Source organism: Odocoileus virginianus, chromosome 14 (genome assembly GCF_023699985.2).
Source record: "Odocoileus virginianus isolate 20LAN1187 ecotype Illinois chromosome 14, Ovbor_1.2, whole genome shotgun sequence".
NCBI lineage: Eukaryota > Metazoa > Chordata > Mammalia > Artiodactyla > Cervidae > Odocoileus > Odocoileus virginianus.
Window position 1 is genome coordinate 28,647,622 of NC_069687.1, and position 25,638 is coordinate 28,673,259.

The following is a 25,638-nucleotide window of genomic DNA, read 5'->3' on the forward strand; positions in this document are numbered from 1 at the left end:
CCACAACATTGTAAGTCAACTCTACTCCAGTGAAAATTAATTTTAAAAAATCTAGGAGAATGAACAAGTAAAACATGGTAGAACACTCTTCAGTATTCAAAAGTAGTAAAACCAAGTTTTAAAAAGCTGAGGGCCTCAGTCTATGCCCTCCCTTTAGAAACAACCTGAGGTAGGCCAGCAACATGGCAGGCTGGGAGTACCCAATGCTTACTTCCCTGATAAAAACAACATTATATCACGTCATCACATTGTACATTTTAAATATTTATGATTATATTTGACTATTATTCCATACTAAAGTTAGAAAAAAGAGATGGCCAGGTCTAAAAATTAAGTAAAACAAAGGTAATGATGTAGAATTTTCTTCTAATAGTTTTGTTAAGATCTATCCTTGATACTCTCTGTGAACATAAGAAATCGCATAATACAACTTCTGTACTGGAATAATGCATGCACGCACAAGAAACACTCTTTTTCAAGAATACAGACTTATATCTATGGCATATATGGCATGTGAAGGGAGAAATGAAGGGAGAACTTAAGTAAGACTAGAACCTTGCAGATTGATCATGAATGTGCCAAGAATGGAGGATATGGTTAATTTAAAAATGTGTACATGAAGTTAAACAAAAACCCCAAGGTGATTCAGTAGAACATGAGTGATTTGCAATTTGAGACAATTTGTACATTTATAAACACTCAAATATGAGAGATTACCCAAGAGGAGAGTCATTTCCATATTCTACCTCCAGACTTCCAAAAGCAACAGGGTTCAAATTAAAATAACTCTTACTATTTTCCCCAGGCAGTTAGTAAAGGGAAAAAGAACAAAAAGACTGAAAAGGGAATATTTTTGTAGGAAGGATGAAGAGAAAAGAAGAGCATTTAATGTTAGAGGAGTTACCAAAAATTGAAGTAACAATGTTAGCTTGATTAAACAGTTTTCTCCACTAATGTCAGGGCGAAATCTGATGTCACAACCTGATCACCAAAAATACGAGAGGGCAAATGTCAAGAATTTTCCTGATGTTTTCCTCATGGCATACTATTCTATTTTAGTCTCATGCATCAGCTATCCAAGATTTAATACCTCATGGAATGTACTTGCTGGAAAGAAACAAAAAACTATATCTCACAACATTGCACATGATGGTAACACAAATTTTCCTAGTCATCTTTAATTACTGTTCATGTCATTATAAAAGATAATATAATGATTTTTACAATTTTTTTAGGATACTGCATTTTTCTCTTAGCAAGGAAATAAAAATCAGGTATGAGTGATGAGGTGCTGGTATATCAATGTATGACGATCTCTTGAAGTTAGTATTTAGGATCTTTGGCTTCTTATATTGCTTGCATAATCATAAGTACAACATGATGATATCTGAATGTTTAAAAATTATTTTAGAAGTTATATCTATGAATATATAAATATGAGCTAATTTCTCTGAATTACATTTTTCCTTTCACTGCTTTATTATTTCTCGTCTAAATTCTGTTTTATAGGAAACTTGCATTCTTTGGGCTTATTACTGGTGAAGTGAAATTTCAAGTGCCTACTTCGTCATGGAGGATTAAGGAAAAAAATAATCCCGGCTCTCATGGAGTTTACATTCTAGTGGATTAGTGCTGATTAATTTGGAGTATAAACTGTTCAATATCATGACATAATAATAACAGGAAAATTTTTTTATACCATTTTTTGATTTTCACAAAATGTAATAAGATGTCCACAAGGTGAAATTTGATCTGTTTTTGTCCTGATAATGTTTCTCTTAAACATTGCACATTTGACTATTGTAACGATTGACTACCACACAGATTTAAATATAACTTGGGTCAGATCATATCTTTGAACAAAAACAAGTGAATGTCTGATGCAATAGGTTTAACCTATAGAACACCACCATCCTTGAAACACTGAAAGTCACTCAGTCGTGTCCGACCCCATGGATTATACGGTCCATGGAATTCTGCAGGCCAGAATACTGGAGTGGGTGGCTGCTCTCTTCTCCAGGGGATCTTCCCAACCCAGGGATTGAACCTGAGTCTCCTGCATTGCAGATGGTCTCCTGCATTGCAGGCAAATTCTTTACCATTTGAGACAGAGGAACCTGGTGGGCTACAATCCACGGGGTCGCAAAGAGTCAGACATGACTGAATGACTAAGCTTATGACTGAATGATTAAGCTTGCATGCACGGAGGCAATATTCCATTGTGTATACGTACCACATCTTCTTTATCCATTCATCTGTCAATGGACATCTAGGTTGCTTCCATGTCCTGGCTATTATAAATAGTGCTGCTTTGAATATTGGGGTACATATGCCTTTTTCAATTACGTTTTTCTCAGGGTATATGCCAGTAGTGGGATTGCTGGGTAATATTGTAGATTAATTCCTAGTTTTTAAGGAATCACCATAGTGTTCTACATGATGGCTGTATCAGTTTACACTCCCACCAACAGTGTAGGAGCGTTTCCTGGAGAAAGTAGCATTGACCAGCAGACACTATCATGTGTAAAATAGATAGCTGGTGGGAAGTTGCTGTATAGCGTGGGACCCCAGCCTGACACTCTGTGATGACCAAGAGGAGTAGGGTAGGGGAAGGGGAGGCAGGCTCAAGAGGGAGGGAACATAATTATATATAATAATAGACAATTATGGCTGATTCATGTTGTTGTATGGCAGAAACAACACAGCATTGTAAGGCAATTTACCTTCAGTTAAAAAATAGAAAAAGATCCAGTGCAGCCAAAAATAAATAATTTAGCAACTAAACAACAGTAAATAAATAATGTTCTATTAAAAAAAAGGTGTGAAGGGCAGCCGTAGGGTAGCAAATACGAGCTCTTGTTCTCTTTGCCCTACTATGTAGAGGACAGAACACTGAACAAACTCCCATCTCAAGCTTACCAGGAAATATCTGAGTTTGGGAATCTAGGGCCAACATCAAGTGTTAGTCATTCAGTCATATCTGACTCTTTGCAACCCCGTGGACTGTAGCCTACCAGGCTCCTCTGTCCATGGAATTCTCCAGGAAAGAATACTGGAGTGGGTGGCCACTCCCTTCTCCAAGGGATCTTCCCCATCTAGGAATTGAACCTGAGTCTCCTGCATTGCAGGCAGATTCTTTACCATTTGAGCCACCAGGGAAACCTAACATCAAGGTGATTTGCCAAAAGAGTTCCTCCAAAGAAGCCACTATTACAAAGCCTTATTAAGTAAAGTCTGTTGTGATCAGGCAATAAATAATTCCAAACAAGGTAGGCATAAGCCATCTTGGTTTTGGGTTTTGAATTCATTCATTCATTCATTCCATGATGAATTTATGGATCATCGTTCAAACACTTACTTGGTATAGTGCTCTTCACCCAGGCATTGAAGGCAATGTAATAACAGCTGACATTTATTAATTTCCTACTTATACAAAGCACTGTACATATTTTTTTTCCTGACTTTTCTGCAACACCAGGACAAGATTATTATCTCCATTTTAGAAGGGGAAAACTGAGGGAAAGGGGAAACTAAAGGGCAGATAGGTGAGGAGATAACCTTGGGACACATTGTGAGGCTTCTAAATGCATTTTATTCCCACAGGATTATCACCCTGAGAACTAGATTCCCACCCAGACTGGCTCCTTGTAAATGGAAATAAAATTTCTGGAAATAAAATCGCATGTGATCACGACCCCAAAGGATGCTGTGGGAACTCAGATGGGAGAAGTGATTGTTGCTGAAGCTTGGAATAGTCAGTAAAACCTTAAGAAAAAAGAGTAGGAGAGTAGGATGCAATGCTGTGCACTTTGCCCTGAGGAAAATTCTCTAAAGTTCCATTTTATATTTTTACATGCCTTCTTAAGTCCTTTTTGACATAATGCCATGTACGACTATGTAAACCAATTAAATGGAGTCAGAATTGGCATGGGTGAAGTTGAGGCATATACACTTATCTTTGTGAATCTCATGATTTATATTAAATAACTGGTCTATAAATCAACGGTGAGAATTCTTGATGTAGCTTGCCAATCTCAGAAAACCTCATGCCAAAAACTCAGACTAAATCACAGATGAGTTCTACATTTTTCAGAAGTGTTTCTAATATCATTCTATCTTGGAACATCTCCAAAGAAATGAAGAGAGATTGCAGTTAATGGAAACTGAGGAGGACAGTTACAAATACATTGTAATACAGAAACAAATCTGACCATAAGGAGCTAAATCTACTGGAGCTGCATTTTCAAAAGGGTCCTTCGAGACCACATTTAACTGCATTTTCTGATGAAATTAAATCATAAGTTTAAATTTAAATAAATATATGTAATTGCTATTATTATAGTGCTGGGAAAAAACTGTAGATTTGTATAAAAGAAGGGAAGAGATCAATTAACAAAGTCTCTGCTAAGGAAAGCTAAAACCTAGAGGCAAGTTTTCAATTAAATTTTTTTTTGGCCATTTATTGATTTTCTTCCCATATCTCCCTCTAAAGAATCAGTTGTATGTTAAAAACAAAATCTCAGCACTCATTGAATTACAGAAATGTTCTTGAATTACATGCAATATTCTTTCATGTTTTCTGCCTCTAGGGGGAAGTGTGTTTTCAACAATTCTGTCCCCATAAGATACTTTATTTGTGGGCTACAGGCTTCATAGCATTATTCTTCAATAAGACTTCAGGGCTGGCTTAACAAGGGAGAGGAGAGTCATTTTGAAAGTCACTTTAGAAACTACAGCCTGGCTTCTGAGGGAGATGGTACAGACTGTAACAACGGGTGGAGAAAACTTCGTTCTGATGGCATGTATATTTCAAACAATGGCTGGTTGACGTTCCCTATAGGATGTTGTTTTCCCTGTTGGCAGAGTAATGCCATAGAGACAAAATTTCATTTCACAGATGGAAAACAGCTGAATACTTCATAGAAAACTTGCCACTTGATTTTAGTAATAAAGTTAAAAAATATGATTTATAGATATTGATGAAAAGAGATCTAAATCTTATTAAAAGTGTATTAGTTTCTATAATATCACATTTAGGGTTAACATTGCTTTTCATTTGGCTAATTTTATTTCACAGCAATTCCCTGTAACTTTCTTTTGTTTTCATTCGGAATTGTAGTCAGAAAGAATGCATTCAGTGAAAAGGTTAGTAATCTTTTGAATTATTAAAAAAAGTGCTTCTCCCTCCACCTCCTGCCTCCCATTTCAGTGTTTTACAGAATTGAAGAGAATAATGTTTAAAAATTGAGTCCAAGGCATGAGTTACTCCTACTTTTTTTTTTTCCTACCTACATGGTTTGATTCATCTTTATGATCATGATGCTGCAAAAATTAGACTACAATCTATTAGTATCTTTCTTACTATGCTGCAAGTTTTCAAAACAGCAACATATAAAATAAATTTTTGATATAAAACATATTACTCTTAAATGGCATTTAACTTTGTTCCCAACCCTTTTTTACATGGTGTAATAAATATTTATTTCTAATTCAGTGCCATTAAAAAGTATCTTCCAGGGGGTGAAGAGGTATATAAGTATGGCATTTATATTCTTTGGCCTAGATTCCTCACGTAGAGAACAAAATGTCTCAGGTTAGGTGACTTATAAGATTTTTCCAGCCATAAGATTGAAGAACTCCATGATATTCATGATACTCACACACACTCTCAGCTGCCTGGGTAAGTCTGATGGAAAGATAATAAACTGGTAATGTTAAGTCCATATACTTATATTACTTGGCAGTTCTTCCTATAATCTTGTGCCTATTTTCATTTGAAAAACTTAAAAAAAATCCTAATTTCTATAAAATGATTAAGTCATGGTGATGTACAGCATAGTGACTATAGCTAGTAACGCTATATGGCATACTTGAAAGTTGTGAAGAGCAGATATTAAAGTTCTCATCACACAAAAATTTTTGTTTTCTAACTCTATATGGTGACGGTGTCAAGTAGAGTTGTGGAGATGATTTCATAGTATATATAAGTATCAAATCATTGCGTTATATCCCTCAGGTTAGTATAATGTCATATGCCAATTGTACCTCAATAAATACATCCTAATTTCTGCTCAATGGAAAAATGTAAGGGGTGTTTTGAGCACCGGATTCTCTGGTTCAGCTGCCTAGTTTGGGGACTCTTCCCTTACAGGGCTGAGTTTGTCAGGGCTCTTGAATGACAGACTGGAAGCTGAGAGCTCTGATCCAAAGGCCACTCAGAGGCTGCGATACTCACTCCACGGTAAAGGCACTGCCCTGCCCGTGACCCTTGGCGCGAATGGGCAGCGCCTGCAAGGGGAGAGGCGTTCTCGCCCCGGGTCACCCCAGCCTTTCCGACTAAGCTACGCTACACCATGCGCAGCATCAAGTCGCCATTGGCCAGAGTTCCCCAGACACAGAGCAGGGCGAGCAGTAATGGCAAACCCTGGTTCCTTCACGTCTCCTGGCAACCAGTTTCGAAATCCATTAAGACCCTCGGAATTCGGGATTTAGCCTCTCTCTCTCCCCCTCTCTCCCTTCCTTCCCTCCTTTCCTTCTTCCTTCTCTCTCTCTTTCCTAGGAGTTCAGGGGGGATTTTTTTTTTTTAATCACTGTGAAGCTTTAAATCTTAATTTCCAGTGTGTGAAGACTACGTTTTTTTGTGGAATTAAATTGTATACGGATGCCTCGTTTGCTACTGGCTAGCAGCTCTAATAAAATAAATGAAAGTTTTCGCAGGAGTTAGAAGATCCTACTTGAAGATTCAGGGATCGCAGTGCATAACGTGAAATCTAAAAGCCCTGGAGGGTGAAACTTTACTCATCATTATACTTATGGTGCCAGAAAGAGCGATAAGGAGGGTGCTGGTAAGGCTGATGAGCGCTGATGCTTGAAGTTGTAACATCTCCGGAAGCCCCGATTTGCCTTTTTCATCCGCATAAATGAGAGCGACTGCTCTTTGAGGCCTTGGAGTTCAACAAAGCAAAAAACCAAACAAACAAGAAACAAAAAAGCGAACTCGGAATGATGGCATCGGGGATACAAGTCGGCTACAAGTTTCTGCCGAAAGAGGGCGTTGGTCTAAGACGAATACGAATTTGTGGACACGGACGCCCAGTCAAATGAAAGACCTTTGAAAACATTTTCCAATTTATTTTAATTCGTGGGATTTAAATATCAGAATTCACCAGTCCAATATAGCACGTTCATACTGCAAATGACCTCGGCGTGTTACCACGATCGAAGGGTCAAGTTCCCTTCGAACCTGCCCCGCAGCTCGGCGGACCCTGGCGAGGCTCCTCCGGCCACCAACTTCTCCACGACCGTGTCCATCCTCGCCTCCCCCGCTGCTGTGCCTGCCTGTGACAAGTGACAAGCGACTGAGTCTTGGCCGCAGGTCTTCCTCCGCATTGCAGGATCCAGGGCACCGGGGAGAAGCGGTGGGATTTCCGAGCGCACGGATGGCGGCTGATGACGCGCCTGCACCCGGGGGATCCTCAGGGGTGAAGCTTTAGGGAGAAGGTCTCTTTATTTAGTTACCTGGCTTAGCACATAAAGCTCAGAGGACGCCTTGGAGATGTTTTTCAAGCGTTCTGCTACCTTCAGAAGAATTGTTTTTCCCTTTGGAAGCAACAAGTTTCGCTTTTCTGCTCGCCGCGCGCCGCGGGAGATGTGGGTGCGCTGGGACACTGGATCCCGCGCGGCACGGCGACTCCTGCGCGAAAGCGCGCAGCTCGCGGGGAGGTGGCCGCCGGGGGTGGGGAGCAGGGGAAGAAGCGGGGCGAGGACGCCCGGGCAGCTGGGCGTTCCAGGCCCTCGACCCAGCCATCTGCCCTGGGACCTTGGTCCCTGTTTCCTGACCTTGCGCCAGGGGACCACGAAGGTCGAGAGCCCGTCCCAAGTTGGCGCGTGTGGAGAGATTGTGGCTGAAGTGAGAGAGAGGTGAGAGCAAACGGGAGCCAGGGTGTTTGTTTGTTTGTTTTTCAACCAAACCACCAATTTCTGGGGCCATCCCTTTCCCTTAATCCCGTTTTTTTTTTTTTTTGCAAGGCGCGCGCGCGCGCGTGTGAGTGTGTCTGCGCGCGTTTCTTTACTTTAAAACACATTTCCATTTTTAAAGCCCGGAGCTGGAGACAGAGCTGCCGCGTGCCCGGCCAGAGAGAGGCGGGGACCCCGGTGGCGGTGTAGCTCGGTGGGGGCTTCCGCGGCTGTAGAAGCGAGCGATTGCGGATTTAAGGAAAAGGCAGAGGGGCTGGCGAGGAGTGGGAGTCAGGGACAGGGGAGGGGTGGGAAGAGTAGGGGTGCGGGGAGGAGGAGCCCTGATGTAAGAATGTTAATAAGAGACTCCCCTAGCCCAGCCCCCACCGCTCCCCACCCCCACCCTCCCCACCCTCTGGAAATACCAGCCCGGCCTCTGCGCGCCTTGTGTGGTAACACGCTCCGCCGCTGCCACGCTATTTAAACGCGGGTTATGGATCCGGGAACCGGCGCGAATCAATGAGATCAAACGCGAGGGAGATGCACCGTCAATTACAAGCACTTGGACAAGTCTAACTTTTTCTTCTTTTACAAATGCGCTTTCCAAAGCAACCTTAGCAACGCCCATATAAGAAGCCACCTCTAAGCAAAATAGTATATATCAAGGGAGGGCTAATCTATGTATTTATAAAAAGTATATATATAAATATAGGAGTACAGGTTTACACCCGGTGAACTTTTTCTTTTTCTGTCTTCTTTCTTTTTTTTTTTTTAAACGAGTGGCATTGCAAAGGAGGACTCTTCCTCTCTCTTTTTTGGCTAGTTAGTGAAGGGGGTATTCTTTTATTTTTTTCTTAGAGCGCCCAAGGGGGCGCAGGGACCTCGGAGAGGAGTGGGGAGGAAAGAGGTAGGGTGGGTGGGGGGCAGAGGGCGAGTCCGCAGCGAGGGCAGGCGCTTTCCTGCGGCGCGATGCCGTCCCTACTGGTCCTCACTTTCTCCGCGTGCGTCCTGCTCGGCTGGGCGTTACTGGCCGACTGCACTGGTGGCGGCGGCGGCGGGGGCGCGGGCCCGGGCGGTGGGCGCCGAGAGAGAGAGGCGCTGCCGCCGCAGAAGATCGAGGTTCTGGTGTTGTTGCCCCAGGACGACTCTTACCTGTTCTCCCTGGCTCGGGTGCGACCGGCCATCGAGTACGCGCTGCGCAGCGTGGAGGGCAATGCGACCGGGCGGCGGCTCCTGCCAGCCGGCACTCGCTTCCAGGTGGCCTACGAAGACTCGGACTGCGGCAACCGCGCGCTCTTCAGCCTGGTGGACCGCGTGGCGGCGGCGCGGGGAGCCAAGCCGGATCTCATCCTGGGGCCGGTGTGCGAGTACGCGGCGGCGCCGGTGGCCCGGCTAGCGTCGCACTGGGACCTCCCCATGCTGTCTGCCGGGGCCCTGGCCGCCGGCTTCCAGCGTAAGGACACGGAGTACTCGCACCTTACGCGCGTGGCACCCTCGTACGCCAAGATGGGCGAGATGATGCTCGCCCTGTTCCGCCACCACCAGTGGAGCCGCGCCGTGCTGGTCTACAGCGACGACAAGCTGGAGCGGAACTGCTTCTTTACCCTCGAGGGGGTCCATGAGGTCTTCCAGGAGGAAGGCTTGCACACGTCAGCCTACAATTTCGATGAGACCAAAGACTTGGATCTGGAGGACATCGTGCGCCACATCCAGGCCAGTGAGCGAGGTGAGCAGCAGTGCGCCCCGGGTCCCGGGCCCTAACCCAGCCCCTTTCCGCGGCTCTCCTAACATGCCTGGCTGCTCCCCTGGGGACCCCACTACTCCCTGCTGCACTGAGGATCAGAGTAGGGAGCGCCCGCCGGGACTCGCCCGAGTGTGCGTAGTCTGGCTGCGACGACCTTCAACCATCACCCATGGTTATGGCGGGGTGTACGTAGAGGGTCCTGGGGGAAGTGATGGAGCATGGGGGTGGGGCATGTGAGCAGGCAGCCTTCTCGGGCTCGTGCCCTGGTCCAACAGGTGCTGTCAAACCTCTTGGGTTTTTTCTTTCTCGTTCTCCTGTGTCTGGCGCTGGGCTGATGGTTAGGGGCTCACTGCGGGTACCCGGCTCCAACCACGGTCTCAAAGCGTGACAAGGTCCAAAGAACTTGTTACTGGGTCCTTTTCCGACGTGCGCCCGCTCCTAGCGAGGAAGCGTACACTGAGTTCCACAGCCCGCGCGCCGCCTCACGGTCAGCTCCGGTCCCCGGGTTTCCCTTGCTGCTCCTTCCACAGATCTCAGCTTTCTTTTAAAGGCTCATTGTTTCGCCCTTCTCATTCCTTCCATGGCCCCTGCAGCCCCTTATAAACGGGCTTCTGTGGTTTCCATAAAAAATGCCTCGCAGTGTCTGGACCCTGGCGACACCCACTGCCTCCGGCGCGCTCAGTGCCGTGGTCTCCAGTGCGCCAGCAGCTAGGCTTTGGGAGAGCGCGCGCGGTGGAGAAGCGGGCACTGAACCTCCTTTCCCTCTCCAGTTTTCTCTGTGGGTCTGTGGGGATTTGAATAACCACGAGACTGGCCAAAAAGCTCAAGGTTGAGGATAGTGGCTATGGCTGTAGGAGATGGGAGGAGAAGCGGGTGGTCACGGATACAGAATCGCAGAAGCCCCCAATGCGGCTCGTTTTACTGCCCAGTAGACCTGTGCGAAGGCGGGCGAAGATTCCAGCATAGCGCAGTTCCCTCCTTACCAGTGTCAGGTTTGGGGTGCAAACGCTTGCTCGCGGGATCCTGCCGGCTCCCGCTCAGCGCTCACGCGCCTGGATTGTCAGTGGTGCAATCCCAGTAAAGCTCCCCACTACCCACGCGGGGAGACGGAAGGGGAGAGGGGCCGAGCCAGGAGCAGGGCTAGCCTACGACTTGGCATGGCTGGTCACCTGGGCGCTGGCCGTGGGATCAGCGCAACCGGAGGCAGGGGGTCTGGGGAACAGGTGACAGAGGGTAAAGGCGCCGCGGAAGAGGGCGCTCCGACCATCCCCCTTCCCAATTTGGCCACCCCGCACTGGGAGTGAACGCACTCTTTAGAGTGAAGAGGCGCGAGGTGTTGACAGTGGGGAGGCATGGCCAAGTTTTGAGCGTTCGTACTCCAGGCTGTCTGCGCCGAAATCCTGCCAGCCAAGCAGGCAGGGCGCCGGCTTTGCAGATTATGAAAAAGGGCACTTGTATTCAAGGGCGGCGGATTCGCCACGCCGGGCCGAGAAAGTCACATCTACTTCTTTCCTGTTCTCAGTCCCCAGGTCACTGCAGACCCCAAACAGCGTTCTTTAGCTCTCGGCTCTCGAGGGCCTGGAGCTAGACTTTCCAGCTCGGACTGGGGATGGGGGTGTGTCCCCCTACCGGCAAGATCCGCGGTTGGCCACCGCGTTTGTGCTGCCACAGCCGTGAAGGCCTTAGTGCCGACCGTGACCTCCTGCGCACGTGGCCTGGGATTCGTGGTGGAGGTCAGCCCGGATGAGGGCAGATCGAGCCCACCGGGGATCCTTCGGCCTCACATGTTGTGGCTGAGCCAGTGGGTAGGGAGGGGTGGGGCTGGGGGGCTTCGAAGAGCTTGGGCTACAGTCTGCTGCTGCTGATTATTTTTTCAATTCCCAAAAGCAGATGTTCCCAAGTCTCTTTACTTTTTTTCTTCCAAGTTTGAATTTAGTGGTCAAACTTTGCTTGGCTGACCTGTATGTTTTGCAGGTGATAAAGTTACTATTCTTACTCTAAAAAATATTTCTGACAGTGACTTGGCAGATGTTCAGAAATTAAAAAAAAACAAACAAAATTATTTCTTCCCTTAAGCCCTCTTCTCTCAGCTGAAATTCCCTAACACTCAAGAGAGAAAGATGTTTGGTAACAGCTCTCTCTGGCAGTCTCTTTTACTGATCACCTTTACTTCACCATAAGTGGTTAATGAGTTAAATAGGGGCCCAGTACAAGGACTGAGTAGGGTTTGAATTTTCAGAGCTCTTAGCTTGCCGCAGGCATTCATTGGCCAGGGAGCTTGGGCTGCTATCACACTCCAGTTATGATGGGGGTAGTCGAGGCACAGTCTGTTGTTAAGCTGTGTTTGACTCTTTGTTTCCCCAAGGACTGTGTGCAGCCCTCCATGCTCCTCTGTCCATGGGATTCTCCAGGCAAGAATACTGGAGTGGGTTGACATTGCCTTCTCCAGGGGATCTTCCGGACCCAGAGATGGAACCCAAGTCTCCTGCTTGGCAGGCAGGTTCTTTACCACCCAACTGCCAGGGAATCCCCAGTCAGGGCATATCTACAGAGATAATCTCCTTTCCCACAAAGTGAGGCCACACCGTGGGAGGAGAACCCAGAGGTGAGAAGCAGACCCTTTGGATCTGGCAGCTGCACTCAACTGCTGCAGGGCATGCCCAAGTCACTTCCTGACTTTCTCAGAGTTTCCTCCTCTGTGAAACAGAGGTGGGGTGAGAATCAGGCCTGTCCAGACCAGTGTTTGGTGGTTCTGATTTCTGCTCAACTCAAGTGTAAAATGGAACTGTTTTTGTCTTTGAAAATTCTGCATTAAACATCATAGAACTAGGGATTCTTTTTCCTCCCTCTTTTGGAGATAAATTTTTAGCACTTTTTTTTTTTGGACTTGAAGTTCATCTTTAAAATCAGATCACAAAAGTTTTAATCTCTCAAAGGGTTAAACTAATAATGCCACCATCTCGATAATATGACTAAAATTTAATTTGGCTATGTGTGTGCTGTAGAATCAAACACTGAGGGGTATTATTTAGTCTTCTTAGGGATTTACTATCAAAGTCAATAATAAACATTTTTTTCCCTCACAAGTCGTAGCCAGTGTATATCACTAAAATACAGGCATGTGAGCATACATTGTTTTTAAAAAGTCAACTATGCCCTCAATATTTAACATTCAGTAATAAATTTATTTTTATAAAGGGGTGTTTAAAAATATTTTTTCAAGCAATAAAAGTCAGCATTGCTTTGTCATACATCTCATAAGATGCAGAACCAGAATTATTGTGCACACAATATTTTTGTATGAAGAACTGAAGTTTTATCTTTTTTGGTTATTAATATGTCATTATTCTTGGCCTGCATAACAACTATAGTGATAACAGCATTTAATCAATACAAGAGTGATTTATTTTTAGAATAGGTTGGGGTAAATGACTGAGCAGTTGGTCAGAGTTTTTAACCAAAGATGTTAGACTTTTTGATTCAAGACTCTGTTTTTCTTATCCCTTTTCTTGTATTTACCACCTGTCATTTAAAAAAAGTTCCTCTTACTTAGTTATTTCTTTGGCTACCCCCCAATACTGTTGAGTTTTAGTTTTAAATTTCTCCTGTCATAGTTTGAATTTGCAGCACATGGCATATCTTGCTTTGCTTCCATGGAACAACATCTCTTTTCCCTTATAAGTTTAGAATTAAGTAGAAGATGGATGCAGGCATCAGTTGGAGAATATGAAAATATCATTTTTATTATTGATAAAAAACCTATTGCAGAACATGGATTTAGATCAGTTACCAAAAAGGGCCTGCCTGCTATTATTTCCCCCAAGAATTCAGCAGGGTCATCCACTAAATCACAGTTAGTACTGCGCACCCCACTCCAGGACAGGCCTCACTGCAGGGTGAAAGTTGCCCATGATGTGTGCTCTCTGCAAGCAGACGCTCCTCAAAGAGGAAGGAAGAAAGGGCTGAGTCCAGTATGACCAGTTTTCTCTTCTGGATTCAGCCATCAGACAGTTCTCTCCTTTTCCTCTGGGTGTGGGAAGAGGTGGGTAAATGAAGGCACACAGGGAGATGAAGAGTGTCCTTCTCTTAGAGATTGCTCCACGTGGAAAGCTGAAATGGGTGAAAGGGTGTCTCCCTTACTCAAATATGCTTCCTGGAGTTGACTTCTCTAGCCACCTCTTTGCAAATGATTGCAAGAACTTGTTGCTATAGGGAGATGCCACTTACAGAGACATTGTGGGAATCAGGGAGTGGAGGGTGACGTGGAACCCCACAAGTTCTCCAGCAAGGAGGGAAAGATGGAGCAAAATGATGAAAAATCTATCCGGAAACTGGGACTCACACCACCATTTCCTCTTTTAGAAATTTTAACAATTTGACCCCACAAGTTAGTATTTATATATTTAATATGTTTAAGTATATATTTAAATATGTACATTTTAAATCTATTTAAGTACAGAAGGAATTATCTGAATTGACCTCCACTTAAGCAGCTTTCAGGATTAGCTGATGCTCTCCTTTTCTCTATAAACTTTTTTGGCTGATGGTGAAAGCTGGTAGCTAGTCTTGCTTCTCCCAGGTTTGCCAGCACACTTCTCACAAATCTGTTTATACCAGTTGTACTTATTATAAGTATGCAGTTTAATTAGTCATTATGTAAACTGATGAAACATGAGAAGAAGAGAAAGCTATTTTAGTGAACACTATTTTAAACCTTCCAAAGGATTGTATAAAGGCTAAAAATACATGCTGTTGAATTAGGCATGAATGAAAAAGCCATGACAGATTGGGGGAGCATCCCACAAATCTAGAAGGACTCTGTGTTCTGACTGCTCGGCCAATGTTTTTAAGTGTTTGCTCCAGTTTAAACTGAGTGACAGTGTGCACTATGGGTTTTCTTTTAAGGAAGGGAAACAATACCTAGCCCATGAAGTTGGGGGTTAGGTTTTCCTTTTGAGAGCTGGACTACATTTATCCACATGAAATGGCTGAGATTTAAAATAAGTTCAGTCTTTTTGGATAGGCCTTGTGTTGCACCAGGTCACTCATGCTCAGTTTAAGCAGGTACTGACATTTAAAGAAAGAATGTGGCCATTGGAGGGGGTTGGTCTTGGTGGTGATGGGGAAAGAGAGAAGGAGAAGGGCCAGGGCTGTAAAAATAGAAAAGAAGTGACAGGCCAGTGTAGGGCACGGCCCATCTAGGGCTTGGGGAAGCATGTGCTCCGGCCTGAGGACACAGACTGTTCGGACCTGAGCCAGGTGTAGCTTTCCGATGGATGCTTCAGGTTATCAAGGCCTGATGCCTTCGGATGCCTGGACCCTCCAGCTGACCCTCCTCATCCTTATTGCACCCTTATTAACATCCTGCTGCTTATAGTTTGGCTCCTTAATTGGCACCTCCAGGTCTATATTGACACAAACATATTTGTGACCATTTTGGTCCTCATTGAAATTAATCTTCATTTCAGATTAGCTAAAAATATCTAAGTTAGGTTATTAGAATTCTTCTCCCCAAACAGTGACTCTACACTTTATGTGCTGACAGAGTCCGGTTCTGTTTTATGGGGAGTGATTTAGAACTAGACTCTTGACTATGATCAGTTGATTGAAAAATGATGATGGCTGCAGTTGGACAGTCAGCCAGAGCTTCCTGGAGCCTCTTGGGATCCACTTGTGCCAGCCTTAGCCCAGGCTGTTTTGTGGGACACCTTGGCCCTTTTGTCTTTCCAGGTGGTGCTAGTGGTAAAGAACCTGCATGCCAATGAAGGAGACTAAGAAAAGTGGGTTCAAGATCCCTGGATCAAGATTCCTTGATCCCTGGATCAAGAATATCCGCTGGAGGAGGGCACAGAAACCCACTCTAGTATTCTTGCCTGGAGAATCCCCTGGACAGAGGAGCCTGGTGGGCTATAGTCCACGGGGGTCACAAAGAGTCAGGCCCGATTGAAGTGACTTAGCTTGCACACTTGTGTAGACTCTTATCATTTAAGGGACTAGAATCGAATCGGAGCAGAACAAATATTTAGGTCACAATGAGTAATGAGAAATTTCTTAAAAACTTCGTTACTGATGCATCTTGGAATTCGACTATTTATTTTAGATACATAACTATATTTCCAGGCACAAACAGAACTTACTCCCACAGTTAGACATCTTAAGAAGTTTGGTATGGTTTTAAAAACTTGCTCTGCAGAGCTTTCAGCCTGTACCCTGAGCTGTTATGTCGTAAGAAATGTCAGAGTCATGACCTAACACTCTGAATTAACCTGTGCAGTAAACGAAATGTCAGCAAGCGCCTGGCCCTCGGCGCAGGTTGCCAAGGCGGCTTTGGCACAGCCTGAAGTTTGTTCTGCATCATTCCTCACCCGTGCTTTTACAAAGAACATGCACACGGCACAGGGCTGGAGTGTGTGGTGATAATGCGGTTATGGCACCCAGGCCTCTCCTTTCCTCTGAGTGCAGGAAAGCACAGCGGGCGCAGTCATGGGGGTCAGGGGCCTTCGACAGTGATCCAGATAAGTGGGTGAAGGCCAGGTCTCTCTTCCCTTTCGTCCATTGTAGTTGTTACGTGACAGGGAAGAGTATTCTGCAGCTGCTTAAAGCCTCTCGGCTCTGACAGTGTGGATGTGAACCGAGAGCATGTGGGAAGGGACCTGGAATCTTGGTAGCTATTTCCTCTATGTGTTGAGACAGCTTTAGAAAAAGTGTTCTCCATTCAGGTAATGGAGACATCAGAAAGCCTGTCCCACCTGCTGCATCCTCTGATTTGCCAAATGAAAACCCTTCAGGTTGTTTTCTGAGGAAAATGTATTTACTGTGGTATGCTGTGCTCAAGTTTCTTCAGTTGTGGCTGACTCTTTGCCTCCCCATGAACTGTAGCCCACCAGGCTCCTCTGTCCATGGGATTCTCAGGCAAGAATATTGGAGTGGATTGCCATACCCTCCTCCAGGGGATCTTCCAGACCCAGGGATCGCACCTGGTCTCTTTTGTGTCCGGCATTGGCAGGAAGGTTCTTTACCACTAGCAGCGTTATGCTAGTAAGATATAAAAAGCAGTTGACATGGCTTACTATCTTATTGGGCCAATCTGGGAATTTACTTGAAGTATTTTAAAAAGATTTATTTTGAAATAATGTATTTTTGGAAAGGATGTAAGAAAGTATAAAGCACCTCTGTCTTGCCTTCACCCAGATTTTCACTAGTGGTAAATGTTCTGCCACTATGCTTTGTCATTCCAAATCTTTCCCCTCTCTCCCCTACCCCTTCCAAATATATACTCATGTACATATATACACACAAATATTGCTATATTTTTATGAACTATTTGAGAATAAGTACAGTCATCATGCTCTTGTACCCCTAAAAATTGAAGTGTGTACTTCCCAAGAGCAAGAACATTCACTCATAGAACCACAGTAGAATTATGAAAAGCAAGAACATTAACACAATACTATTATCCAATTTATAGACCTTATTCAAATTTATCCAGTTGTCTCAACAATGCCATTTATAGAAAAAACTTTTATTATTATTTTTAAGGCCCAGGATCCAATCCAGGATCACACAGTGCATTCAGCTTTCTGTTTCCCGAAGTCTCTGCTGGTCTAGAATGTTTTCTCAGGCCATTTTTGTTTTTCATGAAAGTGACCATTTTAAAGGGTGTAGATTCACTGTTCTGGTCACTGTCCCCCAAACTGGGCTTGCAGCTGCTTCCTTCTGATTAGATTGAGGTGGCCACTTTTGAGGTTTGGGGCCCCTGATGTGTTACAGCAGGGGGCTCATGAGCCTGTCCACATGGTGGCTACCGTTGGCATCCATCACTTGGTTGTGGTGGTGACAGATAGCTTTCTCCACTGCCACGTTTTCTCTTCTGACCTTTGTAACTCATGAGTAATTTGTGAGGATTCTGTAGGACCTTAGCAGAGCCCTGGTCCATGTCAGATGCTGTCCTCTGTGCAGGGCCATTTCACGCATCTGTTTTTTCCTCCCCGCAGTGGTGATCATGTGTGCGAGCAGCGACACCATCCGGGGGATCATGCTGGCGGCGCACAGGCACGGAATGACCAGCGGGGACTATGCCTTCTTCAACATTGAACTCTTCAACAGCTCCTTCTACGGTAACTCTGCCTCCGGTTTCCCCTCCTGCTGCTAGGCTGTCAAAAAGGGGTTGTGAGACAGGGCCAATAACTTATCTCAGTCGATACGATTTCCATAGATGATGTTCAGTTGCTCAGTTGTGTCCAACTCTTTGTGACCCCGTGGACTGCAGCATGCCAGGCTTCCTTGTCCTTCACTATCTCCTGGAGTTTGCTCAAACTCATGTCCATTGAGTCTGTGATGCCATCCAGCCATCTCATCCTCTGTTGCCCCCTTCTCCTCCTGCCTTCAGTCTCTCCTAGCATCAGGGTCTTTTCTGATGAGTTGGCTCTTTGCATCAGGTGGCCAAAGTACTGGAGCTTCAGCTTCAGCATCTGTCCTTCTAATGAGTATTCAGGGTTGATTTCCTTTCCATAGATAGGATTTTGGAAATTTGTGATTCTGAATACTCCCACTCCTCCTAAGTTCTCAAGCTTTTCTCCCCTGAGAATTCGGAGCAGAAAGATGTCACCACTTGTGAGGCCACAGGCCTAAATGATCATAAATCCAGGCCCTGAAGACTCCTCCCCATTGCATTTTTCAACTTTGGGTTGCTACCATGGTGGACTGTTGGAATACTTTTATCGAGATTTGGATGGAATTTTTAGAAGCATGGAATAGACGAACACATCAACATAATAGAACATGTCAAAGTGTGTCACACATAGCATACGTATGGTTTCATAAAACTTTTAAGTCATGTGATTGCATGTTTCTGTGGATATATTTATGCATGTTACACATATATTTGTAATGAACCGTAATGTGAGATGAGAAATAAAATAACCATTTCTGTAAACTGAGGTAAAATATTTTGAAAGTTGCTGCTCCTAATCCTTCCTCCTTCCAGATCATTGTTATTGTTTTTTTTAATTACGTAATATATTAAATTATTTTAAAATTATCCAAACAGTAAGATGATGTAGAAAAATTATTTAAAAAAATTTTTTTTTCATTTATTTTTATTAGTTGGAGGCTAATTACTTTACATCATTGCAGTGGTTTTTGTCATACATTGAAATGAATTAGCCATGGATTTACATGTATTCCCCATCCCGGTCCCCGCTCCCACCTCCCTCTCCACCCGATCCCTCTGGGTCTTCCCAGTGCACCAGGCCTGAGCACTTGTCTCATGTACCCAACCTGGGCTGGTGATCTGTTTCACCCTAGATAATATACATGTTTCAGTGCTGTTCTCTTGAAACATCCCACCCTCGCCTTCTCCCAGAGTCCATAAGTCTGTTCTATACATCTGAGTCTCTTTTTCTGTTTTGCATATAGGGTTATCGTTACCATCTTTCTAAATTCCATATATATGTGTTAGTATACTGTAATGGTCTTTATCTTTCTGGCTTACTTCGCTCTGTATAATGGGCTCCAGTTTCATCCATCTCATTAGAACGGATTCAAATGAATTCTTTTTAATGGCTGAGTAATATTCCATGGTGTGTATGTACCACAGCTTCCTCATCCATTCGTCTGCTGATGGGCATCTAGGTTGCTTCCATGTCCTGGCTATTATAAACAGTGCTGCGATGAACATTGGGGTGCATGTGTCTCTTTCAGATCTGGTTTCCTCGGTGTGTATGCCCAGAAGTGGGATTGCTGGGTCATATGGCAGTTCTATTTCCAGCTTTTTAAGAAATCTCCACACTGTTTTCCATAGCTGCTGTACTAGTTTGCATTCCCACCAACAGTGTAAGAGGGTTCCCTTTTCTCCACACCCTCTCCAGCATTTATTGCTTGTAGACTTTTGGATAGCAGCCATCCTGACTGGCGTGTAATGGTACCTCATTGTGGTTTTGATTTGCATTTCTCTGATAATGAGTGATGTTGAGCATCTTTTCATGTGTTTTTTTGCCATCTGTATGTCGTCCTTGGAGAAATGTCTGTTTAGTTCTTTGGCCCATTTTTGGATTGGGTCGTTTATTTTTCTGGAGTTTAGCTGGTAGATCATTGTTATTGTTGTTCATTCACTAAGTCTTGTCTGGCTCTTTGCGCCCCATGGACTACAGTATGCCAGTTTCCCTTCCAGATTACTCTTAAATTTCTCTTATAAAATGTTCAGGAGCCACTAACAGATATGATCCAAAGCATTTAATTCCTTAAAATGGCTGGAGAAGTTCCCAAGGTACCTGTGATGGAGGGTGTCTAAGTAAGTCATCAAGATCACAGGTACACAACATTTCCTCCCAAGTGTGGTTAGGACTCTCTCTGAAGTCAACAGTGTAAGGCTATGGAGCATTTCTCAGGCTCCACACACACTGGCAGTTCCAGAGGAACTGTAAGTGCGTATATCACAAATGGCATATTTACATGGAACTCTGCTTCCCCTCTATTGCAGTCGAGGTATAGTTAGATGGGATCTAAACCTTAAAGCATGTGCCTCAGTTTCCTGCTTTGGTATCCTGGCTTACATAAGCAATCAGTTCAGTTCAGTCGCTCACTCGTGTCTGACTCTTTGTGACCTCATGGACTGCAGCACACCAGGCCTCCCTGTCCATCACCAACTCCCGGAGTTTACTCAAACTCGTGTCCATTGAGTCGGTGATGCTATCCATCCCTCGAATCCTCTGTTGTCCCTTTCTCCTCCTGCATTCAATCTTTCCTAGAATCAAGGTCTTTTCAAATGAGTCAGTTCTTCAAATCAAGTGGCCAAAGTATTGGAGTTTCAGCTTCGGCATCAGTCCTTCCAATGAATATTCAGGACTGATTTCCTTAAGGATGGACTGGTTTGATCTCCTTGCAGTCCAAGGGACTCTCAAGAGTCTCCTCCAACATCACAGTTCAAAAACATCAATTCTTCATCTCTCAGCTTTCTTTATAGTCCAACTCTCACATTCATATATGACTACTGGAAAAACCATAGCTTTGACTAGATGGACCTTTGTTGGCAAAGTAATGTTTCTGCTTTTAATATGCTGTCTAGGTTGGTCATACCTTTTCTTCCAAGGAGCAGGCATCTTTTAATTTCATGGCTGCAGTCACCATCTGCAGTGATTTTGGAGCCCAAAAAAGTAAAGTCTGTCACTGTTTCCCCATCTATTTGCCATGAAGTAATGGGCCCACATGCCATGATCATAGTTTTCTGAATGTTGAGTTTTAAGCCAACTTTTTCACTCTCCTCTTTTACTTTCATCAAGAGGCTCTTTAGTTCTTTTTCACTTTCTGCCATAAGGGTGGTGTCATCTTCATAGCTGAGGTTATTGATATTTCTCCCAGCAATCTTGATTCCAGCTTGTGCTTCATCCAGCCCAGCATTTCTCATGATGTACTCTGCATGTAAGTTAAATAAACAGGGTGACAATATACAGCCTTGATGTACTCCTTTCCCAATTTGGAATCAGTCTGTTGTTCCATGTCCAGTTCTAACTGTTGCTTCTTGATCTGAGTACAGATTTCTCAGGATGCAGGTCAGGTGGTCTGGTATTCCCATCTCTTTCAGAATTTTCCATAATTTATGGTGATCCACACAGTTTAAGGCTTTGGCATAGTCAATAAAGCAGAGGTAAATGTTTTTCTGGAACTCTTTTGTTTTTCCTATGATCCAATGGATGTTGAAAATTTGATCTCTGGTTCCTCTGCCTTTTCTAAATCCAGCTTGAACATCTGGAATTTCATAGTTCATGTATTGCTGAAGCCTGGCTTGGAGAATTTTGAGCATTACTTTGCTAGCTTGTGAGATGAATGCACTTATGTGGTAGTTTGAGCATTCTTTGGCATTGCCTTTCTTTGGGATTGGAATGAAAACTGACCTTTTCCAGTCCTGTGGCCACTGCTTAGTTTTCCAAATTTGCTGACATATTGAGTGCAGCATTTTCACAGCATCATCTTCCAGGATTTGAAATAGCTCAACTGGAATTCCATTACCTCCACTAGCCTTGTTTGTAGTGATGCTTCCTAAGGCCCACTTGACTTCACATTCTAGGATGTCTGGCTCTAGGTAAGTGATCACACCATCATGATTATCTGGGTCATGAAGATCTTTTTTATATAGTTCCTCTGTGTATTCTTGCCGCCTCGTCTTAATATCTTCTGCTTCTGTTAGGCCCATACCATTTCTGTCCTTTATTGTGCCCATCTTTGCATGAAAAGTTCCCTTGGTATCTAATTTTCTTGAAGAGATCTCTAGTCTTTCCCATTCTATTATATTGCTCTATTCCTTTGCATTGATCACTGAGGAAGGCTTTCTTATCTCTCCTTGCTATTCTTTGGAATACTGTATTCAAGTTTCTTAAGCAATAGATCATTGTGAATGAATGTAATAAATCACACTTTTCATGGGGATAAAGAAAAGTTGTTGAAGCAAAAGTAATTTTGTTCCCTGTAATGGATAAAACTGAAGGCTTGCGGCTTGCAGGATAAACACCCAGTTTTTCCCTCCTTGCTCTCATTATTGTCCTTTCCCGTCTCTTTACATAAGCAGAGTGGCAGTTTTACTTCTTGGCCCAAGATCAGAATGTAACTACATTATTGATTACAGTATTGAATTCATTGAGGTAGTGGTAGAGACTTGTGACAAATGAAAAAATTGACTGTGTTTAGCAGGTTGGCTACTATAAGCATAGAATTTGAAGACAGTGCATGAGAATGCAAGTGCACAAAAAATTAGGTACTGGAATTCCTTTCATCTCTGGAGAAAGCTTGCATTACTTTTTCCTGCTCATTACAATACATGAGTAATACTGAGATTTTGAGAAACATAGAAAAGTACAGGGAAAAAAGTAAGTTGCTGCCACTCTATTATCCAGATAAAAGTCCACTGATAATATTTAGGTGTACATCTTGTCTATTTCATTAAAATATGTATTTATTGAAAATATTTTTCAATAAAATGATTGCATTATCTATAGTGTAGTTACATAGCATTTTATAATGCTAATATGCCATCTTAATCAGTCCTTTAGTTTTTGGTGTTTATGTTGTTTCCAGATTTTTATTATGAGAGCTATTATATTGAGTCGCCTTGCTGTGGGATGCATTTGTGCACACACATGTGCTGTGCTGTGCTTAGTCGCTCAGTCGTGTCCAGCTCTTTGTAAGCCCGTGGACTGTAGCTCGCCAGGCTTCTCTGTCCATGGGAATTCTCCAGGCGAGGATACTGAAGTGGTTTGCCATGCCCTCTTCCAGGGGGTCTTCCCAACCAAGAGATCGAACCCAGGTCTCCCGCATTGCAGGCAGATTCTTTACTGAGTCACCAGGAAGCCCAAGGATACCGGAGTGGGTATCTTCCCGACCCAGGAATCGAACCAGGGTCTCCTGCCTTGCCCGTGGATTCTTTACCAACTGAGTTACCAAGGAAGCCCATACATATACAGACATTCATATATGTGTGTGTGCAATCTGTAAGACAAGCTTCTAGAAGCAGAATTTCTGGGTCAAATGTTATATGTATTTACATTTTGATGGATACTGCCAACTTGTCCCTTTAAAAGGTTTGCCAATTTACACTTCTGCAACCACATATGAGAATGTCTGTTTTCCCGCGTCTCTGTCAATTCTGCATCATCTAACTTTTAAATAATTTTATTTATTAAAATTTATTTTTATGTATATAGCAAAGTTTTGCAGTTTTCTTTATTTGAATTTCGCATCATTCTTGCTGAGTTCATTCTTAGATATTTTATGTTTTCTGATTGTTATGATCATGACCTCTTCCTATTACATTTTGTAGTTGTTATATAGAAACAGGAATTTTACATATTAAACCTTCTGTTCTAATAGTTTTAAAAATCATTTTCAAATAATAGCAATAGCTAGCTGTCCATTTTGATAGTTGAATATTATTTTTCATTTTTTACTCCATTGACAATAGCCTCCAGAATAATTTTGTGTAACAATGGTGGTACTTAATTTTTAGTATCTTGTTAGAAGTAGATGTTAAAATACTCCTTGGTTTATTAAGTGTGGTTTTAAAAAATTGAAAGTGAGTTATGAATGTTATCAAATACATCTTACCTGTACTTTTAATAAATTTCCTAGTATTGAACTATTATAATATTCTTGAAATTAAACATAGTCTACATGGTTTTTTTTAGATGTATTGCTGATGGAAGTCTTTTATTTAGGATTTCTGAATCTATGCTCATGAGATTGGACAGTTTTCTTGCCCTTAGGTGGTATTGCCTTATTTTAATAGGGCATTATACAGGCAGAAGATCCAGGGGATCTTCCCAACCCAGGGATTGAACCCAGGTTTCCTGCATTGCAGGTGAATTCTTTACCAACTGAGCTATCAAGGAAGCCCTATTTTAATATCAGGTTAATATTAGCTTTATAAAATTAATTGGGACACTTTTCATTGTTTTTCTGCTCCAGAACAGTTTGTGTACCATAAAACTATTCCTTGAAAGATGGAAACAATTCAGCTTTGTGTCTGGACCTAACTTCTTTTTAGAGGTAATTTTTGGAAAATTAAAAAAACCTTTGAAATAATTTTAGATGTACAGAGAACTTGCAAACATAACACAGAGAGTTTATTCAGATTTCTCTAGTTTAAACAAGTTATATAACCATAGTGCACTTATCAAGATAAAACTAACATTGGTACAACACTAAGAACTAAACTACAGGCTTTATTTGAAATTTACCACTTTTCCTCCTAATGTTCTTTTTCTGTTCCACTATTTGGTCCACTGAGTTGTCTTCTTAATCTTCTCTAATCTGTGATAGTTCTTCAATCTTTCTTTGTTGTTTATGACCTAACACTTTGAATAAGTCTGTTATTTTGTAGAATGTCTCTCAATTTGAACTTATCTGGTGTTTTTACATGGTAAGTTGAGTTTATACATCTTTGGCCAGAATACTACAAAAGTAGTGTTTGTCCTTCTCATTGTGTAATATTGGTGAATGAGAAGTCATATATATATATATATATAACTTATTGTTAGTGATTTTGAGACAACTTTTTTTAACTTTTAAAAGCTTTTTTAATATGGAAAATTTAAAACATACACAAAAGTGGAAGAAGTAGTGCAATAAATCCCTGTGAATCCATCAATTAGCTTCAAGAATTATCCATACATGGCCAATCTCATCTCATCTATATCATTCTCTTTGGGACAAATTTTTAAAAATTTAAATTTATTTTTAATTGGAGAATAATTGCTTTACTATATTGTGTCGGTTTCTGCCATATATCATCATGAGGGATTAAAGCTTATTTTTTTCACTAGTTCAGTTTTTCTGCTTGAAAATTTAACTGCATGGAGTTATACAGTGTGCTCTGATACAATCTACAAAGTATCTTTGGTATTTCTTTCTTTTTTAAAAAATAGTCTTTATTATTGTTATTTTTTGTTAAAAAAAATTGGCTGCGCTGATTCGTTGCAGCGCTTAGGCTTTCTCTAGTTGCAGCATGTGGAAGCTTCTCTCTAGTTGCGGCACTTGGGCTTCTTAAGTCATGGCTCGAGGGCTTAGTTGCTCTGGAGCATGTGGGATTTTAGTTCACCAAACAGGGATCGAACCTGTGTCCCCAGCATTCAAAGGCTGTCCTTGGTGTTTCTGATTATATCTCCTTTCTTTCCCCTTTTACAGCCTGGTTGCTTAGGCTTTGCGCTCAGCTGTCAATGTGCCTGAGAGGCTGTGTCACAAACCAGCTCTTGGCAAATTGCTATCACCCTGCCCTTATCCTCAAGCCTTAGTTTCTTCTAATGATAATAATAGTGCCTATCTCATGGCATCAGGCAGAGTAATAAATGATGCGGTGTGTGTGAAATGCATAGAAAACTTCTTGGAACATGATGAGTGTTTAGTAAATGTTAATTATATTTACTATTAACTTCAATTTACACCAACAGTTA

At 42.9% G+C, this 25,638-nt stretch overlaps 1 protein-coding gene and 1 long non-coding RNA gene across 3 annotated transcripts in view; one reads left to right on the forward strand and one right to left on the reverse strand.

The window, feature by feature from the left end:
- Positions 1-7,116: 7,116 nt before the first annotated feature.
- Positions 7,117-8,317, reverse strand: LOC139038241 (uncharacterized). The gene is made up of 2 exons (XR_011491182.1): positions 7,519-8,317; positions 7,117-7,338 (listed from the first exon to the last, which is right to left on the reverse strand). It is a non-coding gene; the product is annotated as an uncharacterized lncRNA (long non-coding RNA).
- Positions 8,318-8,913: 596 nt separating this feature from the next.
- The window catches only part of NPR3 (natriuretic peptide receptor 3), a 68,957-nt gene continuing 52,232 nt past the window's right edge, over positions 8,914-25,638 (forward strand). For both annotated transcript variants that reach the window (XM_020907649.2, XM_020907723.2), the window contains exons 1-2: positions 8,914-9,682; positions 17,695-17,817. In XM_020907649.2, coding sequence (XP_020763308.1) covers positions 8,926-9,682; positions 17,695-17,817 — 880 coding nt within the window. In that variant the 5' untranslated portion in view covers positions 8,914-8,925. The remainder of the gene's footprint in view (positions 9,683-17,694; positions 17,818-25,638) is intronic.